Source organism: Apostichopus japonicus, chromosome 11 (genome assembly GCF_037975245.1).
Source record: "Apostichopus japonicus isolate 1M-3 chromosome 11, ASM3797524v1, whole genome shotgun sequence".
Taxonomy (NCBI): domain Eukaryota; kingdom Metazoa; phylum Echinodermata; class Holothuroidea; order Aspidochirotida; family Stichopodidae; genus Apostichopus; species Apostichopus japonicus.
In genome coordinates, this window is record NC_092571.1 from 17,176,008 (window position 1) to 17,198,585 (window position 22,578).

General features: G+C 35.5%; 1 protein-coding gene across 8 annotated transcripts in view; it reads left to right on the plus strand.

Moving 5' to 3' along the window:
* The window catches only part of LOC139976219 (lisH domain-containing protein ARMC9-like), a 33,154-nt gene that overhangs the window by 767 nt on the left and 9,809 nt on the right, over window positions 1-22,578 (plus strand). For 5 of the 8 annotated variants that reach the window (XM_071984785.1, XM_071984782.1, XM_071984787.1 and 2 more), the window contains exons 2-28: window positions 931-1,041; window positions 1,785-1,907; window positions 2,909-3,085; window positions 3,430-3,678; window positions 3,925-3,940; window positions 4,461-4,552; window positions 4,857-4,931; window positions 5,331-5,417; window positions 5,908-5,945; window positions 6,764-6,784; window positions 8,739-8,844; window positions 9,629-9,727; window positions 10,406-10,496; window positions 10,865-10,988; window positions 11,860-11,999; window positions 12,927-13,003; window positions 13,534-13,608; window positions 14,603-14,693; window positions 15,155-15,204; window positions 15,480-15,590; window positions 16,475-16,513; window positions 18,988-19,040; window positions 19,428-19,470; window positions 19,861-19,939; window positions 20,558-20,595; window positions 21,357-21,448; window positions 21,984-22,132. In XM_071984785.1, the coding sequence (XP_071840886.1) occupies window positions 970-1,041; window positions 1,785-1,907; window positions 2,909-3,085; window positions 3,430-3,678; window positions 3,925-3,940; window positions 4,461-4,552; window positions 4,857-4,931; window positions 5,331-5,417; window positions 5,908-5,945; window positions 6,764-6,784; window positions 8,739-8,844; window positions 9,629-9,727; window positions 10,406-10,496; window positions 10,865-10,988; window positions 11,860-11,999; window positions 12,927-13,003; window positions 13,534-13,608; window positions 14,603-14,693; window positions 15,155-15,204; window positions 15,480-15,590; window positions 16,475-16,513; window positions 18,988-19,040; window positions 19,428-19,470; window positions 19,861-19,939; window positions 20,558-20,595; window positions 21,357-21,448; window positions 21,984-22,132 (2,407 nt within the window). In that variant the 5' untranslated portion in view covers window positions 931-969. Of the gene's footprint in view, window positions 1-914; window positions 1,042-1,784; window positions 1,908-2,908; window positions 3,086-3,429; window positions 3,679-3,924; window positions 3,941-4,460; window positions 4,553-4,856; window positions 4,932-5,330; window positions 5,418-5,907; window positions 5,946-6,763; window positions 6,785-8,738; window positions 8,845-9,628; window positions 9,728-10,405; window positions 10,497-10,864; window positions 10,989-11,859; window positions 12,000-12,926; window positions 13,004-13,533; window positions 13,609-14,602; window positions 14,694-15,154; window positions 15,205-15,479; window positions 15,591-16,474; window positions 16,514-18,987; window positions 19,041-19,427; window positions 19,471-19,860; window positions 19,940-20,557; window positions 20,596-21,356; window positions 21,449-21,983; window positions 22,133-22,578 lie in introns of all 8 variants that reach the window. The other 3 variants (XM_071984786.1, XM_071984783.1, XM_071984784.1) reach the window with 3 other exon arrangements.

Genomic DNA, 22,578 nt, shown 5'->3' on the forward strand with positions numbered 1-22,578 from the left:
AGGGTGTGTGCTGTTGCTATTAACTGACAGCTGCTTAAATATGCATTATTATACTTGTACTTGGTAACCTGATCATGTTTTGTTAAATAAGGATAGCACTCTTGCTTATGTTTTTAAGTTAACCAATCATCAGGTAAATAAGCATCAAGCAATACTAGTACTAGGTTAGGCCTACTAGTAGTAAAACTAGGATAGTTATCGTTGGGAAAAAATGAGCATTGCAGTAGACCTAGTGCTTTTTTAACTCACTTCAAAGACATGCTAGTGCTCATATATGATCTTTCAGATAACAGGGTAGCCTACTGTACACTGGTTTTCAATGATGAGAGAAAAATAAGCATGCATATTGCACATATGAGACTTTGATCAAGAGCAAAATATTATATTAAATTTGGGAAATGTGTCTACATGAGTCAGACATTTTTAGCGTTTTTGACACTTCAGTAGACTGTTGTGGAATACACAGATAAACTTTCCATATGCAGACACTTTTCGATACAAGACAATTTAAATATAATATATATAATATAACATTTATGCAGCACAGTTCAGTTCTAAGTTTCATGTGGCATTAATTAGCACCTGGGGTCTGAATGAGGTTAAGAAACAGGTTCGAAGTAGCCGTTTTTTAGGACCATTCCCAACACTTTCTGAAAGCATAACTTTGAGAAGCTACACATCTAAAACAGTGAATTTGTTCTCAGTTTGGTCAAGGGTGCTAAGTTACTTCATCAGAATGCAATATTGTTGTCATAGTGGCTAACTTGCTGCACTGACAAGCAGCGTAGTAATTTGGAAAGATAAGGCATAGTTAAATTAGTAAAGCTGAGTGGACAATCAATCCGCATCCTACCCCCACTCCTTGTGTAGTCCTACATTTTATTTATCCTTTATAAGGTGTTCATTTCTCATAGTCTTCTCTTCTAACAGATACATCTTGATCTCATTATTATTTCTGCTGGTGAGAACATGGGTTCAAAAAGAAGTTCTTCGAACACACTGGGAGGATTTGAAAGTGAACTCAACAGTATTGTGAAAGAGGTAATAGGTTACAATGTTTTCCTGTGGTTTTGTATTGTGAGATGAGGGTATGGGGAAAAGGGGGGTGGTAGGTGGGAAGTTGAACATTGCTATAATCAGTAACTGAACTTCTAAATTGATATTTCATCTCCCAAATAACAAACACATCTGCTGATAAAGATTTTCAAAAAACTTCACACAGTAATGAAGAATGTTTTGAAAATGTTGAAGAAGCAAGGTGTAAAGACTGTGTGATGTGATTCTTAGACTTGATATGCTGTAAGGGCTACAGACACTGTGAACAACATTGTCCTCATCACTCTTATAGGGATTAGAAATCATATGAAAATAGATTCAACTCCCATAAAAAAATCCATCAAAGATTGACCAGTTTACTAGTCTTTTCTGAATACTAGTTTCATTTATTAATAAACATAATTAGCTAATTATGCTCATTAATGATGTAAAGGGAGTAACTGCCTAATTTTCTGTTATGTTATCTCTTTGTTGTTTACAACCTATGTTTCAAGGACACTGAACACAGTTTTGTGGCAACTTTTTCATTTTTTAGTTCTTCAGGTCGTGACATGTATATTCACTATCGAATAGATACTGTAGTCTCTGTTACTGTGGATGTTGACAATTTGCATATTTAGGGAAAGATGAACTGCCATATCACACTTTACTAGTACTCTGTAAGTATCATTGCTACCTAACATCGTTGTTGCGTTTAAAGTGACTGATCTCTTGGCCTTTTTCTTCAGTATTTAGAATTTTGTGGATACAACCGTACCTCCACTGCATTTGAGAGCGAAGCCAGAGAAAATGGAAAAACCTTGGCTGTACTTCCACCGAAGTCCTGGGACAAAAACAAGGCTGATATGCAGGTGATCATGGTATTTTCTTAAGTGGTTTGGGGGGGGGGGGAGAGGGGGAGGAGTGAGAAAGGGGAAGAATGTGGTGGAGGGTGTGTGTCTATATTATGATGGGTCAAACAAATGAGTATTACAAGAACTCACCAACTATGATTTCCTGGTATTGTGATGGTTGCTGAGAGTAACCAGAAATAAGTGTGGGCTAGGCTAGAAATATAGCTTTAATATTGCATACATTTTGTATCATTAGGGTCATACGGATACATGTCTGTGTACATACTAAAAGAGTAAACATGTGTTGTTTGGAAGTACTCAAACTTCACTTGACATATCTGTAATTATAACAACAGATTTGTCTCAATGATAAAGCAACTAGTTACATATTTCTTATAATTGAACAAAAAACCCTTGTGTCAATTTCATACAAGATTCACTCTTTGTGAAATGTGTAATCTGTGGGAACTCCATGAAATCTCTCAACTCGCCTGAAAGGGATAACTATTACTGGGTTGATAGTACAGCGTAAGATGATTAACTGCCTCTGCATATTCCTGGGAGGCAAATCAGACTAGACCCAGTTACAACTACTAAGAAATGTTAGTTTTGGAGAGAGAGAAAAACAACTGTTGGCAAACTGCTTATCTACTGCAAAAAGCCTATATTAGAGTTAGAGGGCCGGACAATTCCATCCTAGCGGGATCATCTTCAGAGCTAGGCTAACTAAAATGAAAACAAACTAAGAACACATTAAGAGAGAAACAGATGGACAGAGAGTGAAATGAGACAAATGAGCAATCAATAGAACAAAAAATAAACATAACAAACAAAAAATTAGTTTTGTACGTCTGTTAAAATGATGATGCTAACAATTAAAATTATATACCAAAAACTGTGCTTTTTTTGTCATAATACTTTTCACTTTCCTGAGAAGACAACTAAAAGTCTAATGCTCATATGCAGTCTGAAAATTCAACTTGTAAGTGACATTTTAAATGTTTCTGTCTCCAATGCAGAGTGACCTGCTCACCTTCTTCAGAAGCGGAAATCGCAGAGAATTCTTCGGACTGTGGGACGACAATGTTCCAGAGAGCGTCCGTACGACCGATCCCATCTGCAAGAAGCTTGAATTCTATCTCAACATTTATTTTGCAATATTTCCCATCAAATATCAACTGAATACAGGAAAAAAGGTAAAACCTATGATTGAGTGTATAAGCATTTATCCAACTGTTTTGACTAATTTCATACATTGATATCCAGCAATTTACAAGGTAATTTTGTTATGTATCATTTCTCATCATTTACGAATGTATGAGAAGTCAAATGCACATTTATGTAATTTATGGAAAAAATGTTTATAATAGTAGCTTTGAGAAACCTGTATGAACAGAACAATAAACACTTCACCCTCATTGGAATACTATCTGAAATGAAATCCCCCACCCCAAAAATTGGAAATAGAACAACCATGTTCATGACAAAAAAAGTGTAAATGCAATTAAAAATCTCAATTGTAAAAATTTGATTATTACAGAGTAAAGTCAAGTTAGAAGATGCGATGACAGGGTTCAAATCATTCCTGGAGACCAAGGGAGCAGCTCTGAGTCAGACCACGGAGTTTCTACCATTTTATGCCCTGCCGTTTGTTCCCGATCCAACAAAACATCCATCCTATAAGGAGCTGTTTGCTGAGAACTGGATTCCAGACTTGCAGACGAGACTGGAGAAATTTCTTGCCCTGACCCTCCCGGCCCAAGCTCAGCCGAGGCTGTTTGAAATCTACGTATCCTCAGATAATAAATATTGATTTGTGAAAAAAAGTATTTCTGGTGACCTTCAGTGTTAAGAACTTTTAGGATGACTGTCTTTATTTATTTCAATGACAGGTAATTTTTGGAAGAACAAAAAACATATTTCATTCATGTTGAAGTTTTGGTAGTGTTAATGTCTTTGACTTTTGTAATTGAAACTCTGTTTCCTTGTCTCAAATGATATCTTCCTTAATTTATTCATTCATTCATTCTCACAGCAAGACATTAACAGTAGTAAGTATTTGAGAAAATTTATATCGTTTTCAAAAGTATACTTTCTTGAAGTGTTTACTGGTTTGGTAATGCTAAGAAAGTGATCCATTAGATAATCCAGCAGTCCTGGGCTGTGAGGGAAACCTGGAAGTCCTGGATCGGAAGAAGAAACTGGGGGGGGGGGTGGGGAGGGGTCGGTGGGGTGGGAAAGGAAGAGGTATAGAAAGATAGATGTTAGGTGGAGGAAGTCCATGAAAAGTATCAGTATATATGTACACAGAAAAATACTGAAAAGGCATAAGGTTCACCAAGCACATTAGCCTTCTCCCATTGCAGATCTTTCTCTTATAAGATGAGGATTTTAAGTTCCCAATAGATAACTTTGTCAGATCTAAAGCAAACGGTTGTTCTTATCCATTTTTTAATTTCTAGATAAATGCTTTCAAGGTTTTGTCAATGTTCCCACAGTAGCTAAGATAGCTTTTTGGTGATATCATCTTTATTTCATATAATATTTACCTTCTTGTATCCTTTCTTTTAGAAAATTCTGGTCAAATGCAAAAATTTCAGCAAAATGTTGTTGATGCAGAAAGGAGAACAATGACCTACATCAGAAGATACAACAAAATACAAGTAAGTTTGTAAAGCAAGACTAATATATTTCTGTGTAAGTAAACCTGCTGTAGAACCTGTAAAACACTGGCATAACAAAGCAAAGGACACCCCACACCGCACACCCCACACACCCTATTATGTTTCCACTTCTCTAGTCTCTACGATACCAGGCCAGGTAACAAGTTTTAAAGTTAGCAATGTTATGTACAGACTTGAGACGTTCACTCAAAGAGTTCCATATTGTAGGACCTCAGCTTTTAGAGACCATCTTAGAAACTAGTCAAATATGGAAACATGAAAAGTTTTTCTTTCTCTTTTTCAGGCTGACTATCACAATCTGATTGGCATTACGGCCGAGCTAGTGGACACCCTTGAAAGTTGCATTAGTGGAAACCAGGTAAGTTACTCTAGAGGTGAGCAATGTGCAGCCGAAGGGACACATGCGGTGCACACAAATTTACTGCTGCTCGGCAAGGTTTTCACTAAACCCTGTAAATGCAGTCAAGGAACCCTGTAATATTGTATCAAATGTTTTCTTAATCTAACAGGAAATCAACTGAAAGAATGAATTTACTGAATGGCCGAACTGAATAACATGGAACATTGGAAGTTTTGTATAAAGTTGGGCTTACTTTTGATAAGATATATTAACATAACAGATGGACAATGTAGAACTTTTAGTTCCCAAAGAATGTAATATTTCCAATAATTGTGCAAATACTTATCATATCCTCTCCTGTGTACCATACGGCACTATTTCATGCATTCAGTTGTAAATCTTTCTTCTCTCTTTCAGGTAACCCCAGACTACCTCCAAAGTGTCTGTCAGAGGTTATTTTCCAACCAGCTTAGAGAATCGGTGGATGTTACCAGACCACCAACAGTGAGTCAAATATCTTGTTTCTCTTCTATCAGTTACTCCCTTTCCATTCCCACATGTTTTTTTTTTCCTGTGTAATTTCAACTTGCTTTTGCACGGTGTACAAAATTTGTGTTATTTCTTTTATACAAACTTCTGTTTCAGTGTTGTGAAACTTAAAGGAAACTTATTAGGTTGCAGAAAGTTGAGTGCAGAGTTCATTTCCTTTTCCACAATAGGCCGTGTCGCACCCCGTCCCCCCCCCCCCCCCTTCTGAAAGAAAATACAGTTTCTTGAATTTAAAGTTGACCACTTAAACTATTAACATTTTGCACAGTTGTGAGGTCATAGCAGGGAACAAATCATGTAAATTTTACGAAGAAAGCCGATTGAAAGCCTTTTTGTGATTTAAGACTACCATTGTATTGTCAGGTTTTCTACAAAGGAAGTTTTAGTCAATTTCCTTTAAAAAATTTGTCATTATTTCTGTTTCTCTTTTCTTTTCTTTATTCAGGCAAACTCATTATTGAAAGCATCATTTGCCCAGTACAGGTATGATCTTATTAATATGATATAATATTTCAATTATTAATAATGCTACAAATTTAAATGTTTCAAAGCTTAATATTGATATATCTCTTTGAATGGAAGCTAAAGAGATAGGAATGTTATCATACAGATTATTTATGCTACTAGTTTTCAAACTTTTTTGCAGCCTATGAAAAAAAATGGTTTTAGTGTGAAATTGTACTTGTCATTTCCAATCATATATATATTTAATTATTTATGTTGGTATACGGTAACTTTTTGTGTCCCATAATTCCTGTACTGTGTTATAGATATGGAGCTGCAGTGACAGAAACATTAAACATATCGAAACACCACCATCAAATTTGCATGGATTATCTCTTTCTGTTGAAAATACCTTTATTTTCTTTGGTGGTATCTGGTTGAACTAACTTTAGTTTGCATGGTGATTTTGATTTGCTAGCATCAGTTGTTGCATCTTGACAAATATATTGAGAATTTAGCGAAGGAACGGCATGCAATTTTTGAAGCTGTTAACTCAACACTGTTACATTTACTCCAAGAATGTGCCTCTTTGTATTCTTAAATTCTAATCTTTATGTAAGATTATTATAAATCCTAACAGAGAATTCAGTCATAATCCTTTAAACTTTAATATTCTCTGGGCATCACAAAGGTTACTTAGTACAAACAACAACACAAAGAAACAAGGGCTAACTTACTTTTTAACGTAACAGTATGTTACCGGTGTGTATTTTTCATACATTTAATTCATTTGAATTTATTTTCATTCGTCTTTTGGTAACTTTGATATTTTTTCCTTGTGTACTCGTTTTCCCCAGTCCTATTATTGAAGAGAAAAAGTGAGTTTTGTAAAAGAGAGTTAACAGAAATAGCGTGGCTTTCAATTGTCCTCTCATTCAACTTTACTTCTTTTGAACTTTCATTAAAAAGTCAACTTCATTCTGCTTCTACCTTTTAGTAACTAAATAGTTCATTCTCATTTTCTTTGTTTTTAAAATTTTTTGTGGCAAACCGACTAAAGGAGAGATGTTGCTTTCGTTTGGTGTGACCTGCTGCTCATTTATCGTTCATCTCGTTGCAAATAGATAGCAAGTTTCCTCAGTTCTACTGGCAAACCATTGTACAGCGATCTTGCATCTTCCTGCTCATCATGATTTTAATCACTAATCTATCTCTCAAGTTTCATTTCCATAGCTAACAAATAGCTATTGTTCTCACTCCATTGCATATGCTGTCCTATAATTTGCAATGCTAATTACTAACCTCTCTATCAAGTTTTATGTCATAACTAATAAAAAATCAAATGTCCTCATTTCTACTGCAAAACAATTGTAAAATTATCATGATTTTTTTTTTTAAACTCATGTTTTGCAATGTGCATCTCTCCATTTTCTCTTCATTTTCCATTTGAAACAAATGCAAAGTCCCTTACTTCAATATTATGAATCCTTTCATATTCTTGCTATTACTGTGCAGTGTAGATCACTTACCTGCCTCCTCACAACATATGCATTAAATATATAACAATCCAGCCAATCCTGATAACGTCATATATTGTTACGATGCATATTAACAGCTCATTGCAGCTTTTTAGGCAAAATAAATACCTCACAACATCCTTACTGAACGGCATACCGTTGATTTGAAGGAATCTTGTGGGGAAAAGAAGTATGATTGTAATTCTAGACAAGAAAATGCAACCAACTTTTTCAAGAAATTAACACTGAAAAGTTTGGATATGCTATCTCCTTGCCCATTTCAAGTAACATTGCTTTCACTCAACTCCCTTTTCCCCAGATTTTACAATTATAGAACTGTTGGTAGGTTTTCGTACATATAATGCAAAATATTACTGATGAATACTTGTCACATCAGTGAGATGAATACTTCAGTGAGAATGTGAAATTCATGCTCTTCAAAATCAAATTGGTTGAAGTTACAATCAGTTTCCTCGTTGAGTTTTTTCCAGATCTGTAATTTTGCAGACTCTCAAGTAAAATATGGTTTCTTCTCTTGGTTCTTAATTGATGTGTTACCATTTCTTACCTCTCATTTGTAAACATGTGTAAACCTTTCTACACAGACTTAAAGTTTAGTTTCAATTCAATGTTTAAACATTTTCTAAAGCAGCGCCCTCTTCATATCATCGTGTGATGTCTATTCATGGTCTTGATTCCATCATTTTGCTGAGCTGACAAAGTTTGAAATGTCCTCTTTGGTTCCATTTAATTCTCTGTTTCTATCTAGAATATGACAAAAACTTTTTAGTAGCAAAAGAGAACCTTATAAGTGATAATGGTGAGCTATTGCTGGTGCAAAACATGGATAATACAGTATCTTGAGAGTGATGAACCCTAATCCCCCCCCCCCTCTCCCTCCCCCAGCTCATTCTGAATGGAACCTGACTCATCGTTACTGTTATGACCTATCGTTCAATAGTTGACAAGTTGAATGAGTTGAATGACTGTATTCTGTTAACTACTGGTGTTCGTTTAGGTCACACTCAAACATTATTCCCCTGAGATCCGTTACATTTGATAAAAATTGCACAATTGTATTCCTGGAATATCACATACTGCCAAATACCAGTCAAGAAAATGCCCATACTGAAACACAAATAAGATATTTTAGTAAGATAATTTTATTTGAACTGTCTTAAGTTCTTCCTTAGCAGAAAATACCATTCTAGTTAGTGGGGGTTATGTCTGACAGCTGATAGTGGGGTATTAATAATTTTATCTACTCATTTAGCTATTTTTTATTGATTATTCTTTTGATATATTCTGTACACAGTGAAGATGTACCCCTGCTACCGTCACTAGATTACGATCATATCAAGAAAGACCTGGTTTCGGCCGAGACGAGGGAGAAAGCTTTACTCCTTCAAGCGTTGAGATGGGTAAGGGCAAAAATAAATATCTTAAAACCCATCAGTATTTTTTTATCGTCTTATTTAATACTTTGGAGGAAGAAAGCATCGTTGCCCTTCCTGCCTTGAGATGGGTGAGGATAAAATCACCTCTAGTCCTTGCTTTTCCTTCTGCGGTGCTGGCCTGTATTCTTACTAGAAATATCTGGTGAAGGTTTACTGTAGTCACCGAATTAAAAGAGATATTCTTGATGGAAGATATTTCTTGTGGCTGAAGGTTCACTGTTTACCAATCTTTTTGTGGACGAGTGCTGTTGGAAGTTTAACTTGGGTTCTCAGCTTTTGATATGAAGCCACCGGATAATGTTTTGATTCGGTCCGTAACGAACTTCAATTCGATGGATTGAAATTACCAATAAGACCTGGAATCAGGAGATGATGTCATTATTAACAAAGGGATGTTAATTAAAATGAGCGAAAATGAAGCAAAGGTGAATGAGTATCTTGAACGTATCTTGAATGGATATATAGAGAGGGTGACCTGCTCTAACATTGACCTGTTTTGATAAATATGATCAACCAACAGGACTGTTTGAATATTGACATCCCTTTAATCATAAATGGTGGAGAAATTCTTTTCAATGTTCACTGAGGATTGTTTTTTGAGACAAAGTAACATGTAACATATTGAAGCAAGAAACCTTTACCTTAGTGTGTGATATAGAATTCTATTGTAATCTTTTTGTCATTCACTGGAGAATGTAATATATTTTTCTGTCTGCGTTTCATTTTATTTGATATATTTTGTCTCCAGCGATTGACTCGTAGTGAGTCAGGAGAGCAGAGAGATACAGTCATATTAGCGTATGTACAGCATGATCTGTTAGGGTGCAAAGAACCCTCAGATCACAGGGTAAGTTGGGCTACACTCAGCTGATTATGTTCTCATCCGTAATTTTAACCAAGGAAGAGTCCAGATCTTTGATTTGTATATACATGTATTATAAGCATTTAAAGGGATAATAGAGGTGACTGAAATTGGATTGATGAATAAAAAATTATGGAAATGATCCTCATAGCATTTTGTAAGATATGAATTTTAAAAACATTGGTGAATATTTTGTGATTGCATCTGGCAACAATATAGTGAATGATGTCATCAGGTGATTTTTTCAGCTGAAATTTTTTTTGTTTTTCTTATGTAGATGTAATATGTAGAGGAGTATCCCTTCCCGTTTTGAGAAATTTTTGTAAATTGAAAGGTGGCCAGATGCAAAGTAGTGCATTATTTTTAAATTTTGGAATCGATGTTCTAAAATCTTCAACTTTTGTACCACACAGACATGTTGTATAATTATGTTCTGTACACTTAGACTTTTTTGGTAATATTCTCTCTACCTGTTGAGGGATAAGCCTCTTCCTCCTCCCCCCCCCCCCCCAACCAGAAATACATGAGAATGAGCCTCTGGTCATATAATTAATCATGCCACATATTAGCTTAGAAATGATCTTTTTCTATGATTGCCTTGTTTTGCTGTTACAAGTCTTTCATAATAATCTTTCCATTGTGTTTACTTATTTTTCATCACAGGTAGCTATTTTGAAGATGCTGGTTGATTCGGATGAGGTTGTACAGCAGTATCTGTGTCGTCTCTTCAACGGATTTGCTTCTCTCTCTGTTGGTAGGTACACCACTGTGATGCAACCGACAAATGATAAGATGCAAGCTTGAATAACTGGCGAAAAGTCTTCAAATCTAAATAAAAAGTAATGTTTCTGCAGAGTAACAAGTAAATCATGTTTTCCATGTGCTCTTTAAATTTTCATAGACTCCACACGGGGGTATAGTTTTACCATACATGTTTAACTTTCATATATTAAAATGTACTAAGTATGGATGCATTTTTCACAACAGAAATATTATGTATATGTACTATGTAAATAAACATGTAATTCTTCTTGAAAAAATACTTTAGCAAAAACAATGTTGCCATGGGAATTATGGAAATTATGTTATAGCTGCTTTACCTGTTTTTGTTTGGTTTTGAAGGCCGTGCTTATCTGGGCTCCTATCCAGAGCTTGTCCAGGCACTCCAGAAGACCCTCACATCGGACGAGAGAGACCCAATCACCAGAGAAAATGCTCTGGGCACTCTTCAGAAGCTCAGTCTAAAGTAAGTATCTCAACAGAGGTTGCAGAAGTGTTCAGTATGGGGGGAGGAGGACGGACCTACTTTGAGGGGCAGTGTGAATTTGATTGCGAGGGTAAACCACAGGCTTAAGGTACCTTGTGACAAAATTCCTATATGCATTCTGTTCCACCAGGTCCAATATTTCAATGTTTTTCAACAAAAATAGACACTTTTTAAAAAAAATCTTAATCTATCAACAAAAGGTCACTTTTTTTCAGTAGCAAAAAAGAATTTTTTAATACAAAAATGGAAAAGGTTAGTTTTAATTAGAGACATTTTTGAGGTTTTATCAACAACTAGAGGGGAAAGAGTGGGTGGTGGTGGGGGGAGGTGTTTATGTGCCCCTTTGCACAGGCATCTCACTGTGAGTTTTCTTTCTCCTTAAATTGTTTTGATTTTTCACATTATATTTATGAACATACTTTCTCTTAAACATATCCCATTTACTTTCTTGATGAATTATCACGATGTAAATTTGAGGGCATTGCTTTACATTAATACTTACCAACAACATGAAGCTCCTCGTTATTGCATCTTCAGAAAACGAATAGAAATTTTCAAATTGTTGATGGAACTTTGCCAGTTTAGTATGGACCTCATAATGTTGTGCAGGACTTTCTCTTTTGTTTAGCAATGAAAGGTCCCTCAGATACTTGGCACAAAAGTCTATATTACAATTTAAAATGAAGTCATGTGACAATTTCAGGGGACATATAAGTAAACACAAATATATAAAAAAAAGTGCATAAACTTGAAAACAATTAAAAAGGAAGGAAGGGGGGGGGAAGAAGCTTTCTAGCTGATTAACTGACAGTATCGAATGTTTTTTCTCAATCCATTTAATCGTTAACAGGAGGCATCTTCAAACTTGCATGATCGAAAGCGGTATCATTTCTTGGTTGGTGCAGATATTAGAGGACAGCGACGCACTCTCCGACTACACCCTGGAGTATTCTGTCGCCCTCCTCATGAACCTCTGTCTCCGAACTCAAGGTAACCTCCCCCCGTCTCTCCTCATCTCTCTTCCTCATCTCTCAAAATGTCAGAGAGTGTGATGTCTCGATCCTGTAGGTATTTCTTCAGAAGTGGCCTCAATCTGAATCCGGAGAGGATGTTTACCTTTGAAGAAGATCCTACTAGAACCGAAACATCTAGTCGTCTTTGGCTGCTAGTTTTACACATTTATTTACGCAGACCTTTATGAAAGCTGCCTATATAAGCAGTTTGTCAGCAGCTGTTCATCTGTGTCATGAAAATTTGAAAATTAAAAAGAGGGCCTGTTTTTAAGGAATTCCACTTATAAGGTATATGCCTTTACATTTTCTACCCTTTGTGGGTAGATATCGAAGTAAAAAATCCAACTGGATATTTTTGTAGATTCGACCGGAACCAGATAAGTTTTCATTATACAGTCGGAGAATGTTTTAGCCGGATAGTCCGGCGGGCCCGGATATCTGTATGTATGTTACGGTTTATATCAGAGAGAGAAAGACTTTAGACTATGATATTGTAAATACTTAAGTTCAAACTTCATTGCAGACGAAGGCATCTGAATTTTTTTTAATTATCTTCATAACATGTTTGACCAAACAATAGATATTATGCTATTTTAATTGGTGAAATTTGAAACCATTGGCGGGGTATCTAGTAGGACTGAGTAGGGAATTTTCCCACCCTTTAAGGGCTTCAAAAATGCTTGAACTTAGATGCCATTGAAGTCAACAGTTTCTTAAGACACAGGTCATGAAAACGTTTACTGAAGGTAAATTGCTCCAGCTGCCCAAGGGATGTGTTATTGGTGTATTTGGAGTTTATGTGCAAACATTGAAAATTTATTCATATTATTATCAAATTAATAGTCATCTCAGTATGCTCTCTCATTTTTTTCCCTCTTTTTTTTTGGGCTTTCTTTCTTGACAGGGAAAAAGACATGTGGTCCAGAAAGAGGAAAAGTGCTGAAAGTTTTAAGCGACTTGCTCGGACATGAAGATCAAGAGGTAACTTAAGTCAACAAATCGTATACTTGTAACTTTCATGGAAGTAGTCAATTGTTAAAATTGATTTCAATTAGTTATACTGTAGCTGCAATGAACATGTTATTTGATTCATTTTGAATGTACTTCTTGTTTGCTTAAAAAACCAAAATAAAGTATAGGTGGGACCTAAGATGTGAGAGGCTGTTAGAATATAGGAAGAGTATCTTAAAGCTAGTGGAAAGTTTCTTGTAACTTAAAGAGAAATACGAGAGAAAATAAGAAGAGAATATTTGACAAAAATGAGGTAGAAAGGAAACAGAGATGGAGTAAATGTGTAAGACGGAGAGAGACAGAGCTCTGAGCATGCGCTCATAATCTCATAAAAACTCATGAAATCACCTGAATAATTCTACTCAATATTCATGAATTTTCTATTTCTATTTCAGACAATTGTTTCAATCCTGTTCATTACTGCTTCATTTATGATGTTATTATTATGATCGATTACAAAGTTGATTATGTTTTGTTTAATTTCTCACCTTCCCTCTCAGATCAGACCCTATGTGAATGGTACCCTCTACAGTATTCTATCGGTTCCAGAAATCAGAAATGAAGCCAGAGCAATGGTAAGCTCAGTAAACCATTTTTTACTATTTGATCAAGAAGTCTTTGGAGGAACACGTTAGTTCCATAAACATACTTAGTAGCAATCATATCTTTGTTCCATTGCACCTTTCCCAGAGTTCTCTTATTATCCATCATCAGAAAAAAGCTGATAGGAATGTTTGTTTGTTTGTCTCTTTGTATAACTCTATGTATTATAATTACTATTATTATTATTATGATGTTTTTAATATTTTGTTTTTTATGAATTTTTTTCATAAACCTTAGTTGTAATTGGATAACCTAGTAGCAATAGGATGTTTGTAGCGTTGCACCTTTATCCATCATTGGAAAAGCTGACGGGTTTGTTGTCTGTTTGCATAACTGTATGTAATATTTTTATTTCTATTATTATTAATATTATTATGTTTTTTGTTTGTTTTTTTTCATAATTCTTAGTTGTAATCGGATAACCTAGTAGCAATAGGATGTTTGTAGCGTTTCATCTTTCCCAGAGTTCTTTTTATTATCCATCATAAAAAAAGCTGATGGGTTTGTTTATTTGTTTGTCTGTTTGAATTACTGTATGTAATATTATTTCTTCTATTATTATGATCAATATTATTATGTTCTTTTTATTTACTTTTTATTATTATTTTCTTTCATAAATCTTACTTGTAATTGGATAACCTATAGCTATAGGATGTTTGTAGCGTTTCACCTTTCCCAGAGTTCTCTTATTATCCATCATAAAAAAGCTGATGGGTTTGTTTGTATGTTTGTCTGTATGACTATGTGTATGTATTATTTTATCGTTTACTATTTCCGTTTAGCATTTACAAATCTTAGTTGCGGTCAGAAGTTTGTACCATTCACCTTACGCACAGTTCTCTTTTCTGTCAATGAATAAAAAGCTGACAGGAATGTTTGCAACTCATATGGTCTATTTGTTTGTATGTGTACATGACAGTGTTACTTTATGTTTACTATTTATTTCTGTTTACCATTCATAAACAGGGAATGGAAGAAATATTGAAGTGTTTTGTGAAAGAAGACAGCCCAGAGATGAACAGACAGTTACAATTCATCATCAAACAGCTAAACTCAGGTGAGGTAGTTTCCATGGTAACATATTGAGTTGGTTTGTCCACAGTCTATTTGTACCATACAGAGTTGATAAATGATTTACCCTTAAAATTAGTATCTGTTATTTAAATTCCAGAAATAATAAAATTACTCAAAAGCTTTGAAGTTTACCAACGATAAGAAAAGAAATATGTTGAATGTTTGGTAGAGCCCTTTATTTGTTATTAATTCACTAATTTTAAGCAGCGGAAATTATTATAAACACATTAGATTGCTTATAGTAAGATTAAGGGGTGTCCAATTATTGATGATTATTAAAATGACAAATGTCAAACCTTCACTTCAAAGTTTATGATATAATGTACTTCTTGGTAAAAATTGGAGAAAACTTGGTTTGTAAATTCTGTGAGATATCACATTACGTGTTTATCAAAATCGTAATATCTGAATTATATTTCTTCACATTTTTCTGTTTCCTCTCAGAAATAGCCATGGATGATACAGATTCAGATGATGAGGAAGAAGATGATGAGGTTTGTATTCAAATTAAAAGCATCAATTTATACCCAAACCAAATGTGACAAATAAACTAAATTTCCACAGGTATTATTTTAGAAAGTTTCTTCTTCCTGTCCCTGTACCCTCTCTTCTTCTTGAAAGCTGCTGTTTTGAAGCAGTTTTCTATTTCTATTCTATTTTTATTTACTGAAAAAAAAGTTTTGTTGCTTTCCTTCTTTCATTTGGTATTTAATGAACAATTATTTTGAATGTTATGAATATTGATATTATTCATGAATATTCATTTCAGGAGGATCAAGACCAAGATGCTATGGAGGCTGACCTGGATAAAGCTGAGATCATCAATCCCAGGGCAGGGGAGCTCGTTGGAGAGAAACTACTCACGACAGAATATTTGGGGGTGAGCGAAAATCTCGAGATGAATTTACATCTGATGGATGGGGGTTAAAGAAATGGATCGTAACGGCTGTAAAGAAGAAAGATCTTCTTAATGATTAATTGGTTTATCTGTGAAGGAAAGTTTTGTAAATGATTATTTAGATATTGATGAGATATAGAAGCAGAAGGAGAAATAAACCAAAGCATGATGTGTTAGCAAACCTATTGAAAAACAACCTACAATACCACTTCTAGCAAAAGATAAAAGAGGGAGGGAGGAGGGGGATGGTGGGATAAAAAAAAAGGAGGTAGACAGAGCTGTTCTTGCCTAACTAGATATTAAGTTGAAGATTATCTTAACTTAAGATTGGTAAGATTCATTATTTTAAAAGATAATGGTGTACTACATAGCTTCTTTAAAGTGTCTATCCAATTAGACCTGTTGCTGTGAAATTTATACGTTTCCCAACCCCTTTTGTAAATGACAATCTCCTGGAATATAGTTTACCCAATATCGCATCGCAAAGTGCCATACAAAATGGTCACATTGCTATACAAGTCCAAACTTTGTAGCAGTTTCTAACACATAAACCATAGTATTTAATATAAGGAACAAAATTCAGAGCCGTCACAAATTGCTAGTCAAAATTTGAACACTAACTTATTCCCTGAATCTACAACAGGTTTTCATTTTCATTTCCACTTTAGATCGTAGTTTGTTGCTTTCTCTTCAGTAAATATTCTCAGATTATCACCGGCATAGGAATAAGCTTCCATTTTGTCGATAACTAGATATTTTCCTTTAGTATCATTTCTATTTCTAAATTTTTGTATTTTAACTTTTTTCTAAATTTTACAATTTTTTTTTTCATCTTCAATTATCACACATCATCAAAATTTGTGCAGTTTTTAACACACCTGTCGGCGAGTGGAGTATCCCGTCAGGTAGAAATTTGTCTGTTGCATGTAGCAGATGTATCCACTTATATCGAACCTCTCAGTAACCACCTATATTACCTACTAGCCCTCCCTATAGAACAGTTTCTAGTATTTTGTTTTCCCTTAATCGCATGAAGGTATCGTCTCATTTCTATATAAATGTGTCTATCTTCCATTGTTTCTGTCTGTGAAGACACAAGAGAAATATAAAAAAATTATAGTTTTTTTAATTTGTTTATATACTCTTCTTGAATGAATATGCATGAATTGAATATATCTCTCTCTCTAGTCGACAGAAGTCGGAATCATGTGAGATTTGCCCATTTATTTCTGTCCCTCATCAAGTTAGGAAGATCAGTTTGAAGCACCCCGATGTCCCTAGCAACTACATCTATATAGCTGAGCTTATGTTTTCCCCTATTTCTCCTTCCATGTTTTGGTGTCCACATGATAAGTTGAGAGACTGGTTCCTTGGTGTTCCTGTATGAGTGCCCTGCTAGTTTGAGACGGCATTGTTGTATCTTACAGGATAGTTTTGGTTCGTTGCCATACAGTTCAGTATTTGTCATATGTTGACTCCAATGTACATTTAAACATTTCCGTAAAAGTCTTGTGTAGCACCCATCTAGTTTTGCTTCCAATTCCTTCGTAACTGTCCATGTATCGGAGCCATACATGATGACAGACTGTACAGTTGATTTAAAAATGTCTAGTTTGGTCTTTCTGTTGAGGCCAGATTTCCACACAGTGTCCATTTTATTACAAGCAGACCATGCCATGCCAATTCTTTTGTTGATTTCACTTTTACTGTCTCTCACAAGGGAACCAAGGTACTTGTAGTTGTCGACTTCATTTAGTTTTGCACCACTACTTATTTTGATGTCGATTTTGTCCTGGGTTTTGATGTTGACTGTGAGATATTCAGTTTTTGACTCATTAAGTCTAAGGCCCACACTTCTAGCATGCTTTTCAACCTTTTGCAGTAGCTCTTGACCGTTGTGCTGATCATCGCTACATAGGACAATATCATCCGCAAAATCTAGATCACATAGGACTTCTTTTGGATATCTTGAGCTTCTTCTTTGGTTGAGTGTGAAGCCTAGTTGCTCTGCATTTATGGTTGATTTCCTCGTTATGTAGTCAAGTACGATAATGAATAAAAACGGGGCCAGAGTAAAATAATATTGAATATATGATTGCTGAGAATTAAAAAAAAAACCAAGAACAGATGATTTTAGGAGGATGTGGTAGGTGGATTCTTTTTATCGAATTGTTTTGTCATAAAGGATATGATACAAGTTAATGGAATTATAATCAATAAGAATTTAATTAAGAAAGTCTTATACCTTGATATTCCCTTCTTACCATGCTAGCACCACCCTCCCCCCCTTCCCCCTCTTAGTATTTCTCCCCTCCTCATCCTCTTGCCATTTTCCTGTACTTTTGAGAGTTCTTGAGTTTTTTTTCAGAAAAAACTCTGGATTGCACACCCTTTTTATATTTCAGATAACTGTGTGACTCCGTGGAAGCATGTAGCCTGATGTGTTCTTCAATAATTTATGAATAGTGTATACCTTTTTTGTGTGTGTTCCAATGTGTAAATAATTACATTTATTTACCAAAAAAATATATATATATATATGTCAGGGGGGGTTGGGGAAAGGGTGCTTGCAATCTTCTGCCAGTAGAGATAATTTGGTTAACAATATTCAGTAAAAATATTGATTAATACGCTGCGTAGGAATCCACAGCACTGCTGTCTGCACAAGTGAGGGAGGAATGGAAGGTGGGAGGGAGGGGGAATTACTGAATTACATCACCGGGCAAACCGGGTCTTACATCTCGGTCGCCCCCGAACAGCGAATTTGGTTTGGAATGATCAATATGAACAGAGTAGGAGTGATGTGTAGGTTTGGTGATTAGAACACCAGCCTTGGGTCAGTTGGATCATCTGTAGGTCTAAGACTAGTTTGGTCTATAAGGACCATCTCCAAAGTGATGGGGCTATTCAAGTACAAAGTAATTTGAATTTGACGCAAACCACTAGTCGTCCGCCTAGATGACCACCAAAGCTGACTTTTTTTGCGCTGTCAGTTCTCACTGAAATTTGGTCACCTGGGACGACCAGACCACTGTCGACAATTTGCCCTGACATAATTCCCGGGGCATGCCATCAGGTACAGCCGTTACAGTACGAATACAATCACAAACAGTGACTTGCTAGATTGTAAGAAAAACTCTTCAATGTCTCTACAAGAATATCAACATTTCTGGTGCAGATATCTCTGACCAGAGGGTAACATGTAATTGAGTGGCTTACCTCAAGAGGATCCCTCATTTGCATACCTCAGTTAGATACCTCAGGAACAGAAGGAATGGTTATCTAGGAGTGTTCCTATAACATAGTCTGTTCAGAGAGGCTGGAATATAGGTGAAGTAATAAGAACAAAATTTAAAACTTCTTTTATCTTCATCTTCAGATTGTAACATCAGCTAGATCTGAGAGGGGTCAAGAACCATCTTCTAGACAAGGGTAAGTGCCCTCACCCCTTAACATACCCCCAAAAAGCACCCCTTTACCTCTCCCCCATATCCCACCCACTCCATGCTCTTTGTACTGAGTGTGATGTATTCCTTTATGTACAGTATTTTACATGATGTTGTGTATCCAGTCATTGGATCCTGTTACCATTTACTGTTTCATATACAGCTAACTTTATTTGATTGTGCAGAAATATCAAAATGTTTGTCAACATAATTGATTTACATTAATTTTTGTTTTCCTTTTCTGTATCATTTGTAGTAACATTTTCTGTTGTTTCGGATAAAATGCTGTAGATGATGAATATTCATCGATTCACTGAGATTTGGATTAAAAGCTGATTGGTTGTTTTGTGTACTGTTTTATTTTATTTTTCAGAACTGCTATGAACAGAGAATCCAAGGTCGCCACTCCACATGAGGTACATGACATGAAGATACCATATCTGGTTTTAGCTGGATTATGTGAAGTGATGTAGTTATTGAAGCATCTGGGAAGATCATATATTTGAAGTTTATTTGCCAAAGTTTATTAAGATTATTCAGACTTTTTCATTCGAGGTCTATATCCATAAATGTATACAACCTGAAATACTCTTCCAAAAAAACCTAAATTATGCTTAAAGAAATTGTGTCCTAAATTTATCATCCATTTGCTTGAATTTCACACTGTTTTATAACAAGAGTGTCTTGTGCATTTTGGAACTTGTCATTCTTCTTCTTCTTTTTTTTTGGCTCAAGGAATTCTAGTTTCCTTTATATCATCGTTTTTAACAGCATTTTGTTTGGTTATTTTCTTTTCTTGGGAGCAGGTTCTTCAACGGCCTTCTACTCGTAGCGGTAGTAGAGGATCCAACAGAGGGGATGGACATAGTCGCTTGGGCAGTGCAAGTAAGGACTTTGAATGTTCTCAATCAATGTGGCAGTTATAGGAGAAGGAAAGGGGAAAGGAAGAGAGTGGGAAAAGGGGTAGGGTAGTTGAGAGGGGGGGGGGGAGACAGAGGAGGTATAACGTCATGTTTCTCAACTGGATTTGGGTTTAGGTGCAACACTCCAGTAGAAGACAAGCGGGTTGAGACAACAGTGATTATTGCAACAGAAGCAAACGACAGTTCACATTATTTTAGTGGTTATGTCAAGGTATTTGAGAAACATCAATTCACCCTACCCCCCCCCACCCCAATCCCCCATTTGCTCATTAATCTGACCTTGGGGATCATGACTTCCCTTAAAGTAAGAATATATTTCCTGCTACCATGGTTTAGCAAAGCTATTGTAATGTTTTGGTATTTAAATTACAAGGGAATGTTTAAGATTTCAAATGTTCAAGACTGACAATGATTTGGATTCAAGAACTATAATGAAATGTTACCATGAGTAAATTGTAAGAATATTATTGTATTTTTGAATACTTATACAATTTCCTAATTGCTTGCTTAGCTCTAACTCTTTTAAAAATTTCTTAACTCTCATATTTTGATTTTTTTTTCTCTTGCTCTTATTTTCTAGGAAATGTGCCAGATGTGATGAAAGTTGATCATGTAGGGGTAAGTTTTGTTTCCTTCTCAGTTTGGCTTTAATGACAGATATTTAGAGACTGGAATTTGGATTTAAAATATTACTATTCAAGCACAACTGTTAAATACTAAGTAAAGATGATAACACACTGTTCTGAATAGTTTGACTAGAAAAAATTTTCGGCAAATATTTCTGAAAATTGTCGGACCTGTGAGAGTATTGTAAAGCAATTGTGTCGAATGCCAAATGTTGAGGGGGCTGCAGCATAACAGCAGCTAGCCTGAGTAACGCATAACCTTTGTGCTGTGCAGTTTCACACAATGGACACTGCTGGTTGGATGAGTTTATGTGTTGTTTGATATTGATGCAGCCTTGCTGCAGCTTTTCGTTTTTGACAGGATGCCTAATGATATCCCTTGACCACTGCAGTTTGGTATTCCTGTAATATTTTACTGCATACAATAATAATAATAACTTCTGTTATATTTCCTGTAATTCCTTTGACATTTCCTGTAATTCCTTTAATATTTCCTGTCATTCCCTCTGACATTTACTGCAAGGGATCACCCAGCCTATTAACTCCCCGATTTTTTAAGGTTAAACTAAATTGTCATAGAAATCTGGCCAGTACACAGTTTCTAAAATGTATTCGTTAACTCTTGTTTTTCTGTTACGAGAAAAATCAGCTTGAAGGGAGAACAGTTAGCCGCTTCTAGTGGATATGATACTCATTGGTCCCTGTCAGTTATTAATCTTGTTTTTTTTTTTTTTTTTTTTTTTCATCTCACAGGTTACCCAGTCTTTGACAGATCAGGATATACAATCACAACCCCAAAGAAGTGATAAAACAGCTAGATCGGCAGAAGGGAGACCTAAACCTCCGTAAGTTATTAATAACATTACACACACAATAGTGTAGTGAGTGAATAAACAGAGCAAAGAGAGAGGAGATTTAGTATCCATGCAATGTTTATTAGGTTTATTAACATTGCACACATCATAGTGTAGTGAGTGAATGAACAGAGCAAAGAGAAAGGAGATTTAGTATCCATGCATTGTTTCAGCTGCTGTATAGCCTCTTATATCTCTCTTCCTCCTCCCCAAAGGCAGATCAAGTTTGCTTGTATGACTTATAACTTATTTGGAGTTTGCTTGTATGATAAATAAGATATTTGGAGTTTGCTTGTATGATAAATAGGAAAGTCCTTCCTAAGGGGTATGCTGAACAACCCCTTAATGGCATTTTAATTTTGTAACTTATGCAGGGCCCCAGGTAAAGCAAAAGGAAGTAGAAGTACATCAGATCGTGTAGTATTGGATCCGTCATAATATCTATCAGATATGTTTATATATTTTTTTCTCAACATCTTGTACCATTTTCTATCAACTAACAATCTTTTCCCCCTTCTATTGACAGCAATGAACGAACGAATGCCTTCGGAAGCAGACCTAAGATACCCCGTACGCCTGACGGAGAGAGTAGAGCTGCCTCTCGTAGCATCACATCTCCAGGGCCTCCTCCGAGATCCGCTTCTCCGTCGAGAGGCAGGACGGGAAACAGCGAGAGTAAGTTTGGGTAGAAAGTCACTATTTCATGTTCTGATATCGATGAAGTTTGAACATTAATTTTCTGAGATATTATCAAAGCTTTGAGAGTTGAAATTTGCGAACATATTTCAGTGCTTGTCGATATTTCCAGTTGACCTCTGTCCTTTTGTGAGGGTGGATGCTTGTATCACTGTGTTCATCCTTCATCAGTTGTATGATACAATTTGTTTTCGCCTGTCTGTCCAAATATCAAATGAGAATTTTATTCAGAGGAAAAAGAATGAAAGAAAGAGCAAACAAATTGTGGCATTGCTGCCCCCCCCCCCCACAAGAAAAAGGACAAACAATCAAAATAGTTTATCATTATGACCACAAAGAAAGAGAGTTATGAAAGACAGCAATTTTGTATTAAAGCATAATTGTGAATTGCTGCTATAGTGGTTCCACGATATAAAACACATGAT